Below are 19,664 nucleotides of genomic sequence, written 5' to 3'. Positions count from 1 at the left end.
GTGTGTGTGTGTGTGTGTGTGTGTGTGTGTGTGTGTGTGTGTGTGTGTGTGTGTGTGTGTGTGTGTGTGTGTGTGTGTGTGTGTGTGTGTGTGTGTGTGTGTGTGTGTGTGTGTGTGTGTGTGTGTGTGTGTGTGTGTGTGTGTGTGTGTGTGTGTGCAAAGGGAGAGGAACAGTGCCTAGTTGGACAGTAACATGCTGGTAATGACTTTGTATAGTCACTGGAGTTGCCTATTATCCTGTTCCTGTACACAGTCTGTCTGGGTCAGAAGAACACACCTGCATATTAACATCCCACAGAGTAGGACACCATGGACCTAACTACCAACATCAAACTGCTGCTAAGAGCCTTCAATTCTGTGTGTGTGTGTGTGTGTGTGTGTGTGTGTGTGTGTGTGTGTGTGTGTGTGTGTGTGTGTGTGTGTGTGTGTGTGTGTGTGTGTGTGTGTGTGTGTGTGTGTGTGTGTGTGTGTGTGTGTGTGTGTGTGTGTGTGTGTGTGTGTGTGTGTGTGTGTGTGTGTGTTTCCAATCGTTTGTAATTAGAGGTTGATACCACGTTGATGCACATAATACATGAGTCTGTGTTTATGTGTCTGTTTGGGTACACGTACACACAATAGGGTGTTGGGACACACAATAAACAGATAACTCTTTATTTTGCATTGCATTTTATTTCTAATGCAAGGGACAGGTTTTCAGTCAATCCTCAAAATGTACAGAAGCAAAAATCATTTCGATTTCAACTTGATACGTTGATATAAAATCAATAATACAAGACCATAAAGACGAATGCTTGATTAAGTCAATGTTGATGCACATTGAATGCTTCATTGATTTACCCATTAATTTTTTAGATTGCCTCATTCATAACTTCTGCCCAGTATTTCCATACCACAGATCTAACCCTCTCTCCCAATGCTTCAAGCAGCTTCTAGATCAATGGCAGGAATTTTAAAAATCCCACAGGCTGGAGGAACAGAATTCAAATAAATAAAAAACGATTTCAATGAGTGATTATATGTAATATAGTTAGATTGTGGTCTCGCAGAAAGTTTTCCTCACCTTTCCTCCTTGTACTCTACAATTACCCTTCCTTTTAATTTCCTATGTAATGAAACTGAGATGTTCTCCTGTGTCGCCAATGAGAGGCGACAGGAAGCCATTTTAATGTGTTTATTTCGTTTTGTGGTATCATTCAAGGCAGCAGAGCTCTGAATAGCACCAACATGAACTTGACACTGTGTCTGGGCCCGGAGAGGAGAAGGATGACTGTTAAGACTTTACTAGAGAGATACCTTGGAACAGATTTCCTAAACGTTTGCACTGTGTGTACGTTTGCAGAAAAAAAACACTTAAAGAAAGAGAAAATAATTACTGAAACCTTTTTCACTTACACATGATCTCAATGTCATATTCCTTATATTTTCTCCTTATCTTACTAGGTGCCAACTAGCCCGGGGGTCAGTCAGTTTGCCAGGCATTGGCTGGTCTTGTTGTCAGTGTCCTGCCAAACTGCAATAAACTGCTGTAATATGTGTGAGGCACTTACTCTAGTCAGGGTGCCTGTGAGAGTGCCAGTCTGTCTCAGAACTGGCCACACGTGACGTTCTAGCTAGCTGTCTGGCATGCAGGGCAGACTGGCTGTTCACAATAGACTGAAGGCAAGAAAATACTTCTTTCTCACAATTTGAGGAATTTTGAAATGTTAACATGCAGAGTGCTGCTGGGCAATAGGCCAATAGAGGGAGACAGGGTATTAATATAGGAGGCTGGCTGAAGTGCATGGGGGGTGACGGGGGGGTGACGGGTGGATGTGTGGGGCGGATGACGCACATAAGGAGTGAGGTACTGTGGTGGTTGGATGAGGTGTGAGGCTGTTGGGTGATACATAGGGGTTGGGGTGAAATATGTGAGGGATGGGTGAGCCATGTGGGGGTTTGGGTGAGGCGAGTTGAGTTGTTGGACGAATTATACAGGGGTAGAGTGCTTTGTGTGCATGTGGTTTGTAAATGAGTGTAAATGAAGTATGTGAAGCTGTGTTGATGGTACCGAGGGTCTGGATGATGAGCATGGGCATTAGCTGACATTAGGTGAGGTACTTGGGGGAGGGGAGTCTGTCTGGGGCTCTGATGGTCGTTGACATTTCCCGTGCGGTCCTGTCGCCAGCATAGCAAATCTGCTCCTGCTCATCGTAATGACGGCCTGCCAGCCAGCCAGACGGGGGCTAGTGCCTGTCTGTCAATCACAGGTCTCCACGGTGATCCATGGACAGTCCACCATGGCAGTCATCATACTGGACACCCTGGGGAGGGAGGGGGGATAGGGAGAGAGAAGGGGAAAGAGAGAGAGAGAGAGACGATGGACTTAGTGAGACAGACATCTAAAGGTCAGCAGTCAGTCAGTTCAGACACCACAACAATATTTATCTCTTCTGATCACACAGATATGGAGCTTTCTTGGAAACTGGCAGACTAGGGGGAAAGAACAGGTAGGTCCTAGACCACATCCACATGAAGTCTGGTCTCCAACCATACAGTATAATCTTTATTTTTCTTATCCATGATTGACCAGGTAGAGTTATTATTTACAGTAATTGTACCACAGGAGGCTGGTGAGGGGAGGACATGGTAACCATGTGTTTGATATAATTCCATTGTTTATATTCCAGCAATTACTATGAGCCTGTCCTCCAGCCACCTGTGAATTGTACCTACCATGCTTAAAACTAACATCCACACACACACACACACACACACACACACACACACACACACACACACACACACACACACACACACACACACACACACACACACACACACACACACACACACACACACACACACACACACACACACATGATGTAAATGTAGGCCAAAAGTTGAATTTCCTTAAGACCAGTAAGGTTATCAGCACACTTATAAATGAATCAAATTAATCCCATTTCACCGAGCTCTGCTAAATTGTCTGATAGTTTAAAACAATCTAATGGCCTTGGAAACAATTAGAGTAGCGTTATCATAATCATTAAAGGCAATTTACACCTCCTCCACTGAGGGATTGGTGTGAAGTGCACATCCCTTACAGGCTATAATCTGACCCCATCTAAACGACCACGGTTGTTGATCACTTGACCTCACAAAGGTCAGAGTTCAGGGAGTTCAAACAGCTATCAGCGTGGTGCAGGGCTGCAGTATCAGGAAATAAAAACAATGTTTCTTAGCCCGACTCGTTGAGCTCCCATTAACCCCTTCCACGCCACTTTGGAAATAATCACCTGGCACTGAGCTATCAGAAATCCTTTACAGCCTGGTGTGTGTTTGTGTGTGTGTGACTGTAAGATAGAGAATTGTGTGTGTGTGTGTGTGTGTGTGTGTGTGTGTGTGTGTGTGTGTGTGTGTGTGTGTGTGTGTGTGTGTGTGTGTGTGTGTGTGTGTGTGTGTGTGTGTGTGTGTGTGTGTGTGTGTGTGTGTGTGTGTGTGTGTGTGTGTGTGTGTGTGTGTGTGTGTGTGTGTGTGTGTGTGTGTGTGATTGCACTAAAAGGATTAGCTGTCTTGGCAGCAGTAAGCACTGTGCTTCATACTGTTAGCGACATCAGTCTCTCTTCACTGGCTGATGTTATTGTGAATGTTAAAGATGTGGAGGAGAACACATGGAGGACAGCTGAGTCAACTGGACCTGATACAAAACATTCAGACCAGCAAGACACCTTTGCTCTAAACCACATATGTTGATGTAAAAATGGTTTCAAACATACATCTGATTAATTTATTGATTGATCACTATTATCACAATCCATAGACTGATTATTACAGTGTCATAGGGACATAACTCATTTATGACCTTATAGTCCTACATAAGCATTCATAGAGAAACATAGAAATGAAAGGAAAACTTCAACAAAATATTATGATCTCTCTCTCTCTCTCTCGCTCTCTGTGTGTGTGTGTGTGTGTGTGTGTGTGTGTGTGTGTGTGTGTGTGTGAGAGAGAAAGAGATAGAGAAAATACATTCAAAAATTCAAAAAGAAAGATCTTGCGGATGTGGCTCTGTGAAGGGAGTAGATGGTTGGGAGGAAGGAGTGAGCAGGCTGGGGAGACTGACAAGCTCAGAGCACCATGCCACCACCAAACTCTAATTTCACAGCGACATGGTCTTTAAGTAATAACGAGCTGTAGGGGGTGTCATTACCGCCAAACTACCCTGCTCCCTCTGCCACCATTTCCTCGCGTCTCCAGGCATGAACACCGGATCACATGCTGTCATCGACCGTCCAAGCGAAAGGGAATTGTGCGCGCTCCCGCGGCCGCGCCAACCCTCCTAGCAGTCCCCCAACCCCCGCTGTCTGTTTACAATGAGTCAGTCATCAAAATAACAAACAAACAAACAAACCGCTTCAAAGACCCGCGCAAGATCAATGAGCGATCCATAAACATCAAGTATTTTCGTTCTCTTCTCTCCTGTTATTGTCAGCTCGTAGATGATAGCTTTGGACTGAAGCGGCTCAGCCTCAATCAGCGGTATAAGTTCGCCCCTACACAAAACAGCAAGCAACCATTGGAGGGAAAACAAAAACAATTCCAGGCGGTGTTTTGTCCTTTCACAGGGTGTTGTTGTCTGGTTGACTCCGGGAGAGGGGTCAAATATAGGCTGTGAAGTACAGTACCAATCAAAAGTTTGGACACACCTAATTACTCAAGATTTTTTCTTTACTTTTACTATTTTCTACATTGTAGAATAATAGTGAAGACATCAAAACTATGAAATAACATCATGTAGTAAGCAAAAAAGTGTTAAACAAATCAGAATATATTTCCGATTTTCGATTCTTCAATGTAGCCTCCCTTTGCCTTGATGACAGTTTTGCACACTCTTGGGATTCTCTCAACCAGCTTCACGAGGTAGTCACCTGGAATGAATTTCAATTAACAGGTGGCCTTGTTAAAAGTTCATTGTGGAAATGATTTCCTTCTTAATGAGTTTGAGCCAATCAGTTGTGTGACAAGGTAGGGGTTGGTATACAGAACATACCCCTATTTGGCAAAAGACCAAGTCCATAAAAGACCAACTCCACAATCACCTGACCTCAACCCAATTGAGATCGTTTGGGATGAGTTGGACCGCAGAGTGAAGGTGTCACGCCTGCGCCCGCTCCCCCTCTCTGGCACTTGAGGGCGCCAGGCTGCCCATCATTACACACACCTGTCACCATTGTTACATGCACCAGCGCTTCATTTTACTCACCTGGACTCCATCACATATTGATTACCTCACCTATATTTATTTATTCCTCAGTTTCATCCCGGTGTCTGCATTCATGTTGTTTTGTTTCCCCTGTCCAGACGCTATCCATATTCTGTTTCATGTCTGTTATTTATTAAATGTTCACTCCCTGTACTTGCTTCTCGTTTCCCAGCGTTTGTCCTTACAGAAGGAAAGCAGCCAACGAGTGCTAAGCATATGTGGGAACTCCTTCAAGACTGTTGGAAAAGCATTCCTCATGAATCTGGTTGAAAGAATGCCATGAGTTTGCAAAGCTGTCATCAACACAAAGGGTGGATACTTTGAAGAATTTGTTCAACACTTTTTACAAAAACTTTTTACATGTGCTATGCCATAGTTTTGTTGATGTCTTCACTATTATTTTATAATTTAGAATGTAGCAAAAATAAAGAAAAACCCTTGAATGAGTAGGTGTGTCCAAACTTTTGACTGGTACTGTAAGTATGGAATTTAGGTAACCCATTGCGTTTTCAAGCGTACAACTTTTGGAAATGATTCACCACATCTAGAATTTGTCTACTGTGGTGTTATTAATTTATTCTATTGTCCCTCAATTTGATTGAATTCAATCAACTTTAGTATAGGAGATCATGCACTTCACTTCTTCAGTTGCCTACATTTGACATTTTTGTAATTTAGCAGATGCTCTTATCCAGAGCGTCTTACAGAAGTAGTTAGTGTTAAGTGCCTTGCTCATGTCGATTACTGGCCCAACGCTCTTAAAGGCAATGCTTCCTGCCACCCTGATAAATCATCCAGTTTGGCCTAATCCAATAGCCTATACTTTTTTTACAATACATTTTTCAGCAGAGAGTCTACACACTGTTGGCTTTTTCACGCACGACTCGAGGAGGTGCTGAAATGACGTGATTTCAGTCGCTGTCATTTCAGCACTGGACAGCTCTCGTCCGGATTGAATGGTATAAAGTGAAGCACGCAGGAATGATCAACGTTTCTAATCTTGTAGTATTTGACAGTGCTTTACACAGGCTACAGCAGGGGCAGATAGAAAGAGAGGCATTGGATCATATTAACGATATAGAATAACGTTCAAGTTATAGTCAGAAGTCCTTTCAGCTTTGCCTGAAGTTAGGCACAACTCCCTTTCTGAACGTGGTCAAACTGCAGGTATACATACTTTAAATTGGCGATTACAGAGTATACTCTGGCCGTGTCATGCATTGGCTTGGATCTGAAAGTATCGCAGCATTGCTAGCATTGCTTTGCAGCTGTGTATTTCGTGAAATCATGAACAATCGGAATCTCTGTTCGCCCCGCTTTGCCTCTCTGGGTCAGGAACATTAGCATAGTCCGCTCTGCTTGACTGACCACCGCTGCCGGTGCCGAGGACCGCTTTTGTCCCCCACTCACCCCTGTGGGTAGCACTCAGGTGAGGGCAGGGAAGAGCGGAGTGGTCCGATTACACAAGACCCCCATGGCGTCCACGCATGGAAATTAGAGGCACGCACGCACACACACCAAAAAGGTGAAAATGTTGTGCACCTACTTACAGAATTCCCTTTCCATAGGCCTATAATAAGGAAACTCTTCCAAAGATGCTACAAACGAGGTGTTCTTAACAAACAAAAAGTACGTTTCGTTTTTGTAAATTTAATTCACAGACTCTAGCTGTTGAGTGTCACAGAGGAATGAATACTGTGTCTTGTATTTGGTCGCCAAACAGTGAGTGACAGTTATTTTTCTGCGCTGGGCTGATTCTCATGCGGTCCTGCGCGCCTCCATTATGTTTCAGTGGTGGGAAATGAGAGGTCCGCGAGCTGCTGGCGTGCTGATTACCGCTCCTTAGGGATCCTCTGTTTCTCCTCGGTAACTGATAGTTAGGCGCTGCTCTAATCAAATATACCGTCTGTCTCCACGATACAGACAGACCTATAGCCAGCCAAAAACACACGCTTGGGCGCATTGCAACGCAGTTAACCTCTGTGCACCATTTATTCTGCTACCAATCGAGGAAGAATTAGAGGAGATTTTTTCTTGCAGACTACTTTTCGCTTTTTTATACGATTTTTTTTGTAAGTGGCATTTCAATTATTTGGTCAAATATCGATATTTCGGCTAAGCCGAAATAAGTATATTCTTTTCAAATCAACAATCAGGGCATTGCTGACTTGAAAATGTGTCTAAGAAATGTGTTTCTCTCACTAAATTGGACGATTTCTCTTCCTTTCATTCACTGGGCAGACAGACAAGCCTGTTCTAAAGCACCCCAAAACGTTATCCTCATCAAACTTATTATTTTCATTCTACCCCCGACCCCTTCCAAAAAAATCCCTGCTACCCGCGGTGCGTTAGGTTTTGTGTGGTCCCGGCACTGTCCCGTTTTTGACACTTCTCTGACGGGTTCCCCCGGTTCCCTCGCACCTGCGTCGCTACCGGGTCCCTTCAGGAATGCACTGGGGCTTGTAATCGCCTTTGTTGGGGCATTGAGTTGTACGGCTGAGTGAAACTTCCCAACCTCACAGTGCGCGGGTCGCTGAATGGGGCTCAGCGTGGGGCGGCTCTCCAAACCGCGGCCGCTGCCAAATTCCAACAGTGGCGCTCACAATCACTCCCACACAGGCCCCGCTACCACCAAGCAGGAGGGATGGAGGGAGAGGAGGGAAGTTAAGGGGGGTGGGGGTGAAGGAGGAAAGAGTGAAGGAGGAAAGAGGAGAGAGGGGAAAAGAGTCAAAACGAACTCTAAACAAATGGTCAAGGCTAAATATTGCTCAACATCACTCTTCGCGATGGACGGTGAAATACGGTTTAGGCCTTAATCAATTACATTTTATTTAGCTTGGCAAGTCAGTTAAGAACAAATTATTATTTACAATGACAGCCTACACCGGCCCAACCCGAACGACGATGGGTCAATTGTGCGCCGCACTATGGGACTCCAAATCACGGCCGGTTATGATACAGCCTGGATTCGAACCAGGGTGTCTGTAGTGACGCCTCTAGCACTGAGATGCAGCTACACTCCCGAGCCCTATATTCCCAACATTATCAACCATTTTCACAGGGTCCCCGTTCATAGGTTAAAAATCCTCAAATAAAACCATACTACAGAGAAGTATTCAAAATGTGGATGATTAAACTTCAAAGTTTAATCCTCATTAAACTTATTATTTCCATTCAACTTCAAAGTTTAATCATCAATAGAATAATTTCCCCGGCTGATTGCTTAGACACTGTCTAATTGAAAATCTTCTGACAAACAGTGCAGAAGGATAGGCTACAGAACATCATCCTCAAAATTGCTCGTGTTGTGAGGAAACAGCATTGCAAGAGAGCAAGAAACAACAAGAGTAAAAGTTTGCAAATGTGTGAAAAAATAATAAACTTTCCCTGTGTGTGTGTCAGCAGCCTGTGTGCCACCACGTGTCGGTGCTTTGGGGCCTGTTCTCCAGTGTATGGTGCTGGACAGAGCAGCAGCAACAGCAGCATCGCAGCGCGCCTGGAAGAGCGCGGGATTAAGAGGCAGCAAGATTGTTAAACATGTCAACGTGTAATTGCACGATAAGGCCCTCGCGAGGAATTCATTGGCCCAGTTGCTTTCTCTATTCCCCGCTAATCTTGCCTGGCACATTCGTTCTGTGCAATCTGTCTCCGTAATCTTCTGTGACAGAGCGGGCACCGAGAGCAGGCAAGCTCGGCTGGGTTTTTTTGGGGAGGGGGGCGTTGGGGATGGAGGGAACGCGGAGAAAATATGCAGAGGCGTGATAAAGTGACGCTAATTATCCCCATTTAGGACAGCGAGTGCAAGGGATCGGGGCTTTACCAGCGCCGAGTGTGCGCCAGCGCTGATGGCTTCCTAGCGTAGAATATATCGGTGGCTACAAGATAAGAGTATCGCATGCTGGAGAGATTTATTGGTCAGAGATTTACTGCTGCTGTTCCCCTCCCTCTTCCTCTCTTCCATTCCCCAACCTCCACATCGCCACCTTTGCCCCAAACCCCGTTCCCAATCACTTCCCCTCCCTTCCACTTTCCCCTCTGTGGTCGAGTAGTAAATTATTCGGGTTCAATTTACCAGAACACTCCTCTTTTAACCTAGCGATGTGCCGTGACGCGCCCCGCCTCTCTGTTTTTTCAGTGTTAATCTGTGTCGCTTTACATCTGCAGATAAAATACAAATAACCTCCAAGCGGGCAATGCGATGCGCTCCTCCGCTGCGTAGGAGGGGAGCTCTGCAGACGCTCTGTTTAGGATCCACACCAAACTCAGTTTTCAGCCGTTTGTTTTATTGAATTCAGCAGTTTGTTTTATTGAATTCAATGGTCTCCACCTGTATCTTGGGCAGGCGGGTCTCTGATAGGTGCTGTAGGCGGCCGTAGGTGCGGTATGGTCCTCTGAACTTCTAAAGTTGGTACCAGTGGAGGCTGGTGGGAGGAGCTATTGGAGGACGGGCTAGTTGTTACGTCTAAATGGAAGCCACATGTTCGACTCCATTCCATGGATTACATTACAGCCATTACAATGAGCCCGTCCTCATATAGCTCATCCCACCAGCCTCCACTGGTATACACCATAGTTAACCAATTTTAAATAAGGCAGTACACCTACCTATAGGCAGATAGATGTGTATAGGCCTACAGTACAAGATGTATCATCAGTTTTCTAAATGGTGGAACAGTTTGATATTCCTGATTGGGGCAAAACTGGTGGTGAAAGTTTCTATATTCCTATATTTCTATATTTCTTGCATTGTTGCATGTGAAAACTGAAAGAAGAAAGACATAGTGATCTTCTTTCAGAAGACTGAAATAAAAGGTAGGATCATGTGGACATCATAGGAAAGCAAAGCCACTATGAATTATTCATGCAGTGAATTTCAGAAAAATAGATGCACGATTTACTTTTGTTCAGTGCAAATTAAGTTTGATTTTAGTTGAATGATGATATAATGATTGGAAAGTTTTAGGATATTATTTGGGGAAAGAAATATGATGGATCTAGTGATGACAGCTCTTTAAAATGATTTTTGTGGTAGTTGAAGAAATAGGTAGAATATGTTCACATGTAGACCTACTGATAGCTAGCTACCTGTAGCTCGATCTAATAAATAAATGATTTAGGCTAACAGCATAGCTACGGGAAGTAGCTGCTGCACCACCTAAAAAATAATAATACAAATAATAATACAAATGTAAAATAATATTTTTTCAGTGGACCGATATAGCCGTCTGCAGCACGGGTGAAGCATTTTTTCTAGCAAACTAAATGAAATAAGTTATAGTAGTGGTAGTGTCTGCAGTAGTAATGGTGGTGACTGGTTGTAGTTGAAAAAGTAGTTAGATTAAAATATTGATTGATTTGTTGGGTAATTGTTAGGAAATTACGGGGTATGATAGCCTGAACATGTGAAGTTGGTTTGGTGTCTCTAGCTTGAACGGTTCAATAGTTACAATTATTGTTGGTGGGTATTATATGCTAATTTATTCACATTTAAGTAGTTATAATAGTAGTTATAATTTATAGTGCAGACCAGAGCAAGTGCAAACCTTAGCTAGCTTGCTACACCCAGGACCAGAGCTGGACCAGAGCTAGTGCCAACCTGAGCAGTAGTTGTGGTCAGTAGTTGTGGGGTGCGCCTTTTTTGTGGTCAGTAGTTGTGTGGTTCAGTATGTTTGTGGTCAGTGGTTGTGGTCAGTGGTTCTGGTCAGTAGTTGTGTGGTTGTGGTCAGTAGTGGTGGACAGTAGTTGTGGTCAGGAGTTGCGTGGTTCATTTTTGTCATCGTTAGTTGTGCTCAGTAGTTGTGCTCAGTAGCGGTCAGTAGTTTTGGTAAGTAGTTGTGTGGTTCATTAGTTGTGTGGTTGTGGTCAGTAATTGTGATCAGTAGTTGTTTTCAGTAGTGGTCAGTAGTTTTGGTCAGTAGTTTTGGTAAGTAGTTGTGTGGTTCAGCAGTTGTGGTCAGGAGTTGTGTTGTTGTGGACATTAGTTGTGTGGTCCAGAAGTTTTGTGGTCAGTAGTTGTGGTTAGTAGTCTTGTGGTTGTGTTAGTCGTTTTGGTTTAGTCGTTGTGGTCAGTAGTTGTGTGGCTTTGGTCAGAAGCTGTGGTTAGTAGTTGTTGTCGGTAGTTGTGTGGTTGTTTACAATATTTGTGGTTCAGTAGAAGTTGGCCAGTAGTTGTGTGGTTATGGTCAGTAGGTTGTGGTCAGTAGTTCTGAACTATCTAAACTACAATTGTTGCGTGAAAACTGAAAGGTGTGCGATGAGAAGTGATCGGGTTAAATATGAAAGGAGTGAATGGAGACAGCTTCGCTCTATCCAATCAGTAGTGCTGAGCGATTAACTGGAATGTCAGTTATTTTTCATTTATTAAACAACTAATTGACCAACGTCATATAAATTATTTTAATTCCATTTTGTTATTTTTTTTCTGTGAGCTCAACGCACACATTGGAAAGTTTCTCTAGAGATAAATCAGATCAAACCTGAACTGTGCAATGTAGTAGGAAGTTGAGGTATATATTTCTACATAGTTTAGTGCAGAAAACATGGTAATTAATTCCAATGACCATAATCAATTGCACTTCTACTTGTCTGGTCTGCTACTAAAATAGTGATTTTGTCATACAGCATAGGCAGCAGCTCTATGAGATGATTACTTCGGAGTAAATTAAATTAAATGAATGATTAATGTCATCAAATAAAACCAAAGTAATATACACAACTGAAATATATTATTAAAGTAAAGTATGTGAATAAATGATGGCTAAGCAGTAAGGGGCAGTCACTACCATCATGGGACTTGTATTCATTGTTTTATTCGGTGTTGTTAAAGCATTCAACCCACATAATGCATAGTGCACTTAATGTTAAACAAAACAATCAAAACCGAAATCGAAAACCATTATTATTTTTTAATAATCGTACCGAAACCAAACCGGTCTGAAAAAGCATTTAATGCTCAGCACTACCAATCAGAGCAGCGGGATTAGCAGTTGAGTTATTTAGAGCACGAGGCTCGATCCTAAGGAGGACGATGCGATGTTGCATTGTCTGCCTCATTGTCGCTACTTTCTTGGTGTTCACAATTGTTCTAAATGCAATCACCCCATTCACACTACTCGTAATTTTTGCTTGTGCGACTCTACGTCTGTGAGTATCGATAGCAACGGCTCTGTTTGGGATTCTCAATGATGAGATATGAGAAAGCTGTTAGCTGACGTTAGCTAGTTACTTTTTGTCACTCTAAACTCAGAACAACATCTGTAGCGCTTGATTGGTATGAGATAATTCTGTTCCGAGTCCGGATTTGAATAGCAGAGAATTAGACTATGATGTTAGATCCTCTAAGTGTTTGTCTATACTGTTGTGGGAGTGGTCAAAACGGCAGTTGTTTTATAAAGTTACGGGAAAAAGTAGTTGATGTGGTTACTAAAATAACTGTACCGTTTGATTGGAATAAGATATTTTCGTTCTGAGCTCAGATTTAAATAGCAGAGAAGTAGAGGAATATTTCATGCACTAACTTTTTTTTATTTTTTTTACTAGGCAAGTCAGTTAAGAACAAATTCTTATTTTACAATGACGGCCTACCACGGCCAAACCCTCCCCTAACCCGGACGACGCTGGGCCAATTGTGCGCCGCCCTATGGGACTCCCAATCACGGCCGGTTGTGATACAGCCCGGGAACAAACCAGGGTCTGTAGTGAAACCCGTAGCACTGAGATGCGCCACTTGGCAGCCTTATTGGCTAAGTTGTTGGTAAAGTGGTCAAAGTAGCTTATTTGTGTCAAAAGTCGCACTGTTGCAATTACAGTGAATGGAATGTTGGAAGTGATGATGTCACAATGGAGCCTTTAGAACGTTGAGGACATTCCATTAAAGTGGATGGAGGTAAGAAAGAAGAACAAAAAACGTAATAGTTTAAAAAGTATAAAAGATATCAAAAAGTTGTATGTATGTAACTCAATCCAGACCAGTATGCACATTTTAAAGTTTGAATGACGTTTCTAGTTTAAACAGTGTAAGAGCAGAAGAGTTTCAAATAATAATAATAAGTATTATAATGCCTTTTGGGGCCTGATTTGGACTAACTGTCGACACAATAGCCTGAAACAGGATGTAACTGTCCTCATAAGTCACAACAGAAAATACCATCTCATACTTTTTTTCCAAGCTCTATGAGGCACAGAAAGGCTCCGAAAGGTCTTGAAATGTGTCATGCAACCCCCATAGAGGGAATGGACTACAAAGGGAACTCCCTCTGCTCTAATCCATGCGTACTCCCATACTGTTCCACCCATAAGAGGGATAGAGCAAGTGCCCACTTTGGGGAGAAGGTTGTGGAATCATAGCACAGCATGAGAGAGAAGTTCCCTTAGGTCAGAGGTCATGTCACTTGTTTCTGCGTACAGGTTTAGCAATGACTATAGGGCGGGGAGTTTCTCCTCTCCATGTTCCCTGACCAAAACCTCCTGCCCCAGCAATGATATTGCATTGGAGTATTTGAACAGGAGATAAGAACAGCAACTATGTATCATGCACATATAAAGCTGCTCCCAAAGAGGAAATCACTGTCAATTCAATACGCGTGCGCATCATGATTTGTTGTGCTCTTATGGATTGTTCGTAACACCATATTTTTATTACATTTTTTATTTTATTTAACTAGGCAAGTCAGTTAAGAACAAATTCTTATTTACAATGACAGCCTACTCCGATGACATATGAGTCTCTCCGTTTTGATAAAGTAATTTATAACTAACTGTCCAGTTGAAACTGAAAGACACAAGAGATCCCCATAACCTACTTCTGCCAACGTATTAATAAGACATCTAAATTGTGTGTAATTGTTTATTTCATCATGTTAGCCATGCCTATGTGTTTCAGTGTCTGTGACTGCCATGTGGGTATTACAACACTTCCACTTCAAACACCTAGTGAACAGCTCACACTTCCTTGTTTCCTAATGTCTACAGATGATCTGCTCTGATTCAAAACGAATCACAAAAAAACTGTCACACACACTTATCACCCTCTTCAACACATTTTAGATCTCCCTCTCCAGCACGGTGATTTCATCTAGTCTCCATTCATCATGGCACAGAGGAAAGGAATCTAACATCCCATACACACTAACCATCATCTCAGAATCTCCAAAGGGTAAAACTTCCAAAACACACAGTGGTAATAAGATCAAATGAGTTGAAGGTACTATGTCGTCTGTAATACAACCATAGCTTAAATAAAGAACTTGATCTACTTGGATGATACTGCCATCCAGAATCTATTCCCTGGAAGTGCAATATGTATTCAACCATTATTGGGGGAAATCTAAGTTCAATAGAAAAGTGGTTATTGATCATTCAAATCCAAGTGCCTGTCACACACTATAGGGCCAAACCGAGCCAAGTCTAGCGAGCCAAGCCGAGCTGTACTGAATTGTCCCTATATTGTTGGGACATTGTTCTGGCATTGCAGCCTTCATAAGTATACTTGCTGTAGTAGGCCTATGGCAGGGATGCAGAGTGTGTCAATCACTGACTAATGTGGTTTCTTTGTAACCATACTGCTTCCTATTCAGGGGTACAGGCTTTGTTAAGGGATCAAGGAAACAGCCTGAACTTTGACCCCTACTCACATAACAAGAAAACAGCAAAGTTTCCACTTTTCTCCCAAATAGACCATTAAAAAGCCTTCAGCTCATACTTATCAGGATTATCTACTCACAGCGTAGTCAATGTATTCAATACTGGGAGATAGTCAGTCACAAGTAAAATGTGAGATGAGGTCAATTCAATACTAAACTATTCTAAAGTAATCAAATGAAGTTTGCTATGTATGTATACAACCTAATTCTGGTTTATACAACTCCTTATCTGAATTATAACAAGTTTTTAATAATTTAAGTGGAATAATTTAGGACAATATGCTATGAAGTAAAATAATATTAGGCTAACTTACTGAAAGCAGTAGGCCTATTATACCGTTCATGATAACAATAAAAGGGGTAGACCTAAATTCGCCAATAACAAAAAGGTCAAACATCCTACACATTTATTAAGTTTAAAAACATAATTTTAGTGATAAAATATAGCCTAGGATATTTGAGTGAGCCTGTATAATCGTTCTACATTTACTAATTGCATTTGGTGATCGCCATTTGCAATCATAGCGTTATTGTCCAAATAGGCCTGCATGGTTCATCCCTTCAGCGCTTGCAAGAAAATATGTATTTCAAAAATCCACAAAAGTCACCCAACTCGAGAAGCTTTGCTCTTGTTTTCTATGGGCTATAGGATATATTAATGTATTTTTGGTCAAGTTACTACATAAATATATCATATTATGCTATTTTAATCATCTATTGTACATTATCACAACATAAAATCAAGTTAGTAAGTGCTATAAGCCTATTGTATAATCAATACCTGCGGAACAGGTCTAGTCTACGTTTGTAATCAAAATAATAATCAAAATAAAACAAACCATAGGCCTAATGCATGTAGTAGCCTAATTGCGTTCAAATTATCATGGGAAAGAAAAAACATGAAAAGATTCCAAATACAACTTATAAATCGAATCAAGAACAAAAATAGCATAATTAATTATAAAAATATATTGCAAGTGAAACGTTGCCACGCATATATCCGAAATGTAGTCTATATTCTGAAGGACGAATGTGAATACTGTGCTTCTCTCTGTTCTATCGTGACAACTTGCTAGTAACGTTAACTTTACAGAAACGATTACAGACCCATAAGGGTAAACCCTGAGAATGGTTTGGGTGTACTTAATACAATGGCCAAAAAATAAGTTGACTTATATTAAATATTACGCATTGTAACTATTTGTTTCATGTTACGGGTTTGCCAGAGACACTCTCCCATTTAAAAAAATGTTTTTGCCGTATAGTAGCTTTACCTCAGACTCAAAGTTTCGTGGCCTTCAAATGAAATATAACTCATTACCATTTGCAACTGAAGATAGTGAACAATAATCAAGCTAACACTTTTTTTGTAGAATCAGAGCAACATATGTGTGAAATTTATTTAAATTGTAATTCAGCCCAATATCAGAACCTCTCTCTAGCAGAAATGCATTTCGTAAATTATACAATAGCAGTTGCGCGTCAGTCTTTTAAAATATTCAAATTATTCACAATTTACAATAATTATTACAATAAGAAGAGATAATTATGATCATGAATAGACAGTGTAAACGGAAATGTTTACAATCTTTAAAACCATCTTTCATGATTATGGAAAACATGTTCTTATTTTTCAATAACTTACAGTGAACCAAAAATAATTCGATTATAGTTAAGCAAATGTGTTCATTAATTTGGTTGGCATCGCCCTCAACCACAAGTGTGGTTAATAAAAAAATTACAAAATGATAACACAACAACCAGTATCTGAACTCATATCCTGTTCGTAAGAGAGTGTATACTCCAAAAGGGGAAAGGATAGGCTAATTTACTTTTCATTTACAAGAACACCATAAACATTCTGAACAAAATGCAGGTAGTTCAGTGATCATTTAAAAAATAAGTAAATATTTGGTTATGGGTTTTTGTATTCTGTCTGCAGTTTCCATAGTCATATAAATAATCTATATATGCGTTAATGGAACCGTTCCGTTCACCCCAGCCGTCGCACTCTGGTAATGCTGCGGCAATGCGTGGAGTCTACTTTGCACCGACGGGTCCCCGGGCTCTCCGGTCGGTAAATACATGCTTATCATCTCTCTCAAGTCTCCGGGGCAAGGGCCCCTGGAGTGAGTGCTAACGGGAGGGCTTACGCTCGGCTCTGACTTCACCAGCGACCCTAACGTGCCCATGGCAGCCGAGGAGGAGACGCCAGAGCTCTGGTGCTGCGTGTAGGGGATCCCGCCATAGCCGGACGGAGATGCGCTCATGTAGCCCTCAGAGTTCGAGATGGGGCTGTACTGGAGTGCCGACATGTCGTAGCGGTGCATGGGCTGGGGGTTGTGCGGGTGGTGGTGGTGGTGTGAGTGGTGGTGATGCCCGCTGCCCGGGTGCTGGCTGTAAGCTAACTGTGCCTCTTGCATCATCGCCGCCGCGGCAGCAGCTGCAGCCATCTGCCCCGTGTACGCACCGTTCGCCCAGCCATTCATGTGAGCGTAGCCTGAGCTGGCGGAGCCCCCGTGGCCCCCGGTGCTCTCTAACCTCTGGCCGACGCCGGATGAACCCATTCCGACACCCAGACCCATTCCACCGCCGCCGGCCCCAGAGAGCAGGCCACCGGCCAGAGAGTATTTGTCCTTTTTCAGCAGCGTCTTGGTCTTCCGTCTCGGTCTGTACTTGTAATCCGGGTGTTCCTTCATGTGCATTGCTCGTAACCGCTTCGCTTCGTCGATGAAGGGTCTCTTCTCCGCCTCGGACATGACCTTCCACTCGGCTCCCAGCCGCTTGCTGATCTCAGAGTTGTGCATCTTGGGGTTTTCCTGGGCCATCTTTCTCCGCTGCCCGCGGGACCACACCATGAACGCGTTCATCGGACGCTTCACCCGGTCCTGATTCGCTTTGGACCCACTGTTCGGCCCCGTTTGCCCCAAATGTGTGTTCGTTTGGGGTCCAGGGGACTGGAGGTCCGTCTCCATCATCATGCTATACATTCACCTTGTTTTCAAACTTTCAACCAACAGATGAAACAAAGTCTGGTTCAGTCGGCGCGCGAGTCCGGCAGAGCAGGTGCACACGAGGGAACGACAATCCTACACCTCAAAAATAATTAAATGCAAACTTAATTAATAATCCAATACATAGAGTGTCAGAGAAATGTTCTCCCCGTGGATGCTTTATCTCCTCTTCGGTTGTTGGTTCACATCCACGCTGACAGAAGGCGCATTTGAGCCACTTTCCCTGTCGGAGTTGAGAAGTTAGTTAAAGCGGCAGCCATATGAAGCGCCTTGACAGCGGTTAAATGAGCAACGAGCGGCCAATAGCGTTCTAGAAGCAAAGCGATTTGCATGGCGCTCAGTCAGGTGACGCAGAACCAGTGAAAGAGGAACATACGAGCAGGGGGGTGAGAGGTGGGTCACCCTCGCTAAGTTACATGGTGAGTAAAATTGCGGGAATTACATATAAATCCGTTTGCCACTTTCAAGACTAGACTTCTAGCCTAAAAGTTATTCAACCACATAGTCATTAAGCATTTGAAACAAGCTTTCACCGTCTCACTGCAGAATTAGACATTCATCCAATTTCGAGTGTTTTTGTTGCTCCTGTGCTGCTCTGTGTCGTTCCATTTCTTCAAACGTCAAATTTCAAAGTTAAGGGTTAAGTTTAGGCACTCGGTCCGAATGATTAAGGTAAGGATTATGGTTTGGGATAGGGTAAAAAAATATATATAAAAAAATGTGTCCATGATGTCTTCAGGACATGGATAGGCATCCCATTTCGAATTCAGTCTTGAACGACCTAGCTGTCTAGGACTATATTTTTTCAAAATTACATACATTATAACAGTCAGTAAGTAGTTCATAAGCTACTTCTGTTGAATACATTTTGAGTAAAATAGTGAGTATAGTCTGAAAATATATATATATAAAGGAACCAAATAGACAATTACAGATTGTTGGCTTGTTGAAGATGTTGGCCACGCATTGGCCTACACACACACACGCTCGCACGCACACACACTGTTTTGCGTCACTAACCACAACCTAGCCGTGCGTCAAAGTGTGGCATTATCAGATGTCATACTTCTACAAACAAGCTAATGGGGTTTTGGACCGCGGGAAGACATGTTACTTATTCTAATCAGCTGTTAAGGAGGCTGTTATAATGTAGTCACTGGGGCAGACTTGAGATAGACTGTCATCGCCGTCTGCTGGAGGGGAACAGCATGGGAGCGTGCCTTGCGTGCGCCATGGTGTTCCCATTGGCGTTTGTGTTGCCATAAGAACCTATAGCATACACTTCACACCTGGTTATTACGCTACCCAAAGTCAAAAACATTTTGTAAAAAGATATGAGCACCAAAGTGAATAATTATGTGACACATTTTATAGGCTTGATGATAGAAAGTAAACCAAAATTCGATATATTTTTTAAGATGCGGAAAAACCACGCATGCTATTCCAATGCTGTCTTTTTAACCAATAATAACGTGGGGTTAATATATTTAGGTCTATGCCTATCCACACAGAAAATAAAACAAATTCACTTCATTTTAAACTGGCAAGGCTGAGTGTTATGGTGTCAGATCTCAACTGGCACATGATCGCGCGCACATGCATCAAATTTCACAGCTGACCTCCCCTGAAAAACCCAATCAGCGGCTAATTGAAAGGCAAAAAAACATATTCCTTCCCCGCCGCGAGGCTAACGATTTAATCATTGTATCATGGTTTGTTGCTTTTAATTAGGCTCATATATCCTTCAATACGGGAGCTGGAGGAGCA

General features: G+C 42.6%; 1 protein-coding gene across 1 annotated transcript; it reads right to left on the bottom strand.

The window, feature by feature from the left end:
• Positions 1 to 660: 660 nt before the first annotated feature.
• Positions 661 to 18,160, bottom strand: LOC118371172 (transcription factor Sox-1a-like). The gene is made up of 2 exons (XM_035756505.1): positions 17,037 to 18,160; positions 661 to 2,300 (listed from the first exon to the last, which is right to left on the bottom strand). The coding sequence occupies exons 1-2, from the start codon at positions 17,871 to 17,873 to the stop codon at positions 2,241 to 2,243; spliced, it is 897 nt and encodes a 298-aa protein (XP_035612398.1). The 5' UTR covers positions 17,874 to 18,160; the 3' UTR covers positions 661 to 2,240.
• Positions 18,161 to 19,664: the final 1,504 nt, after the last annotated feature.

The sequence above is a fragment of the Oncorhynchus keta genome, chromosome 7 (assembly GCF_023373465.1).
Source record: "Oncorhynchus keta strain PuntledgeMale-10-30-2019 chromosome 7, Oket_V2, whole genome shotgun sequence".
Classification (NCBI taxonomy): Eukaryota; Metazoa; Chordata; class Actinopteri; order Salmoniformes; family Salmonidae; genus Oncorhynchus; species Oncorhynchus keta.
This window is presented reverse-complemented; position numbering and strand designations above follow the sequence as displayed.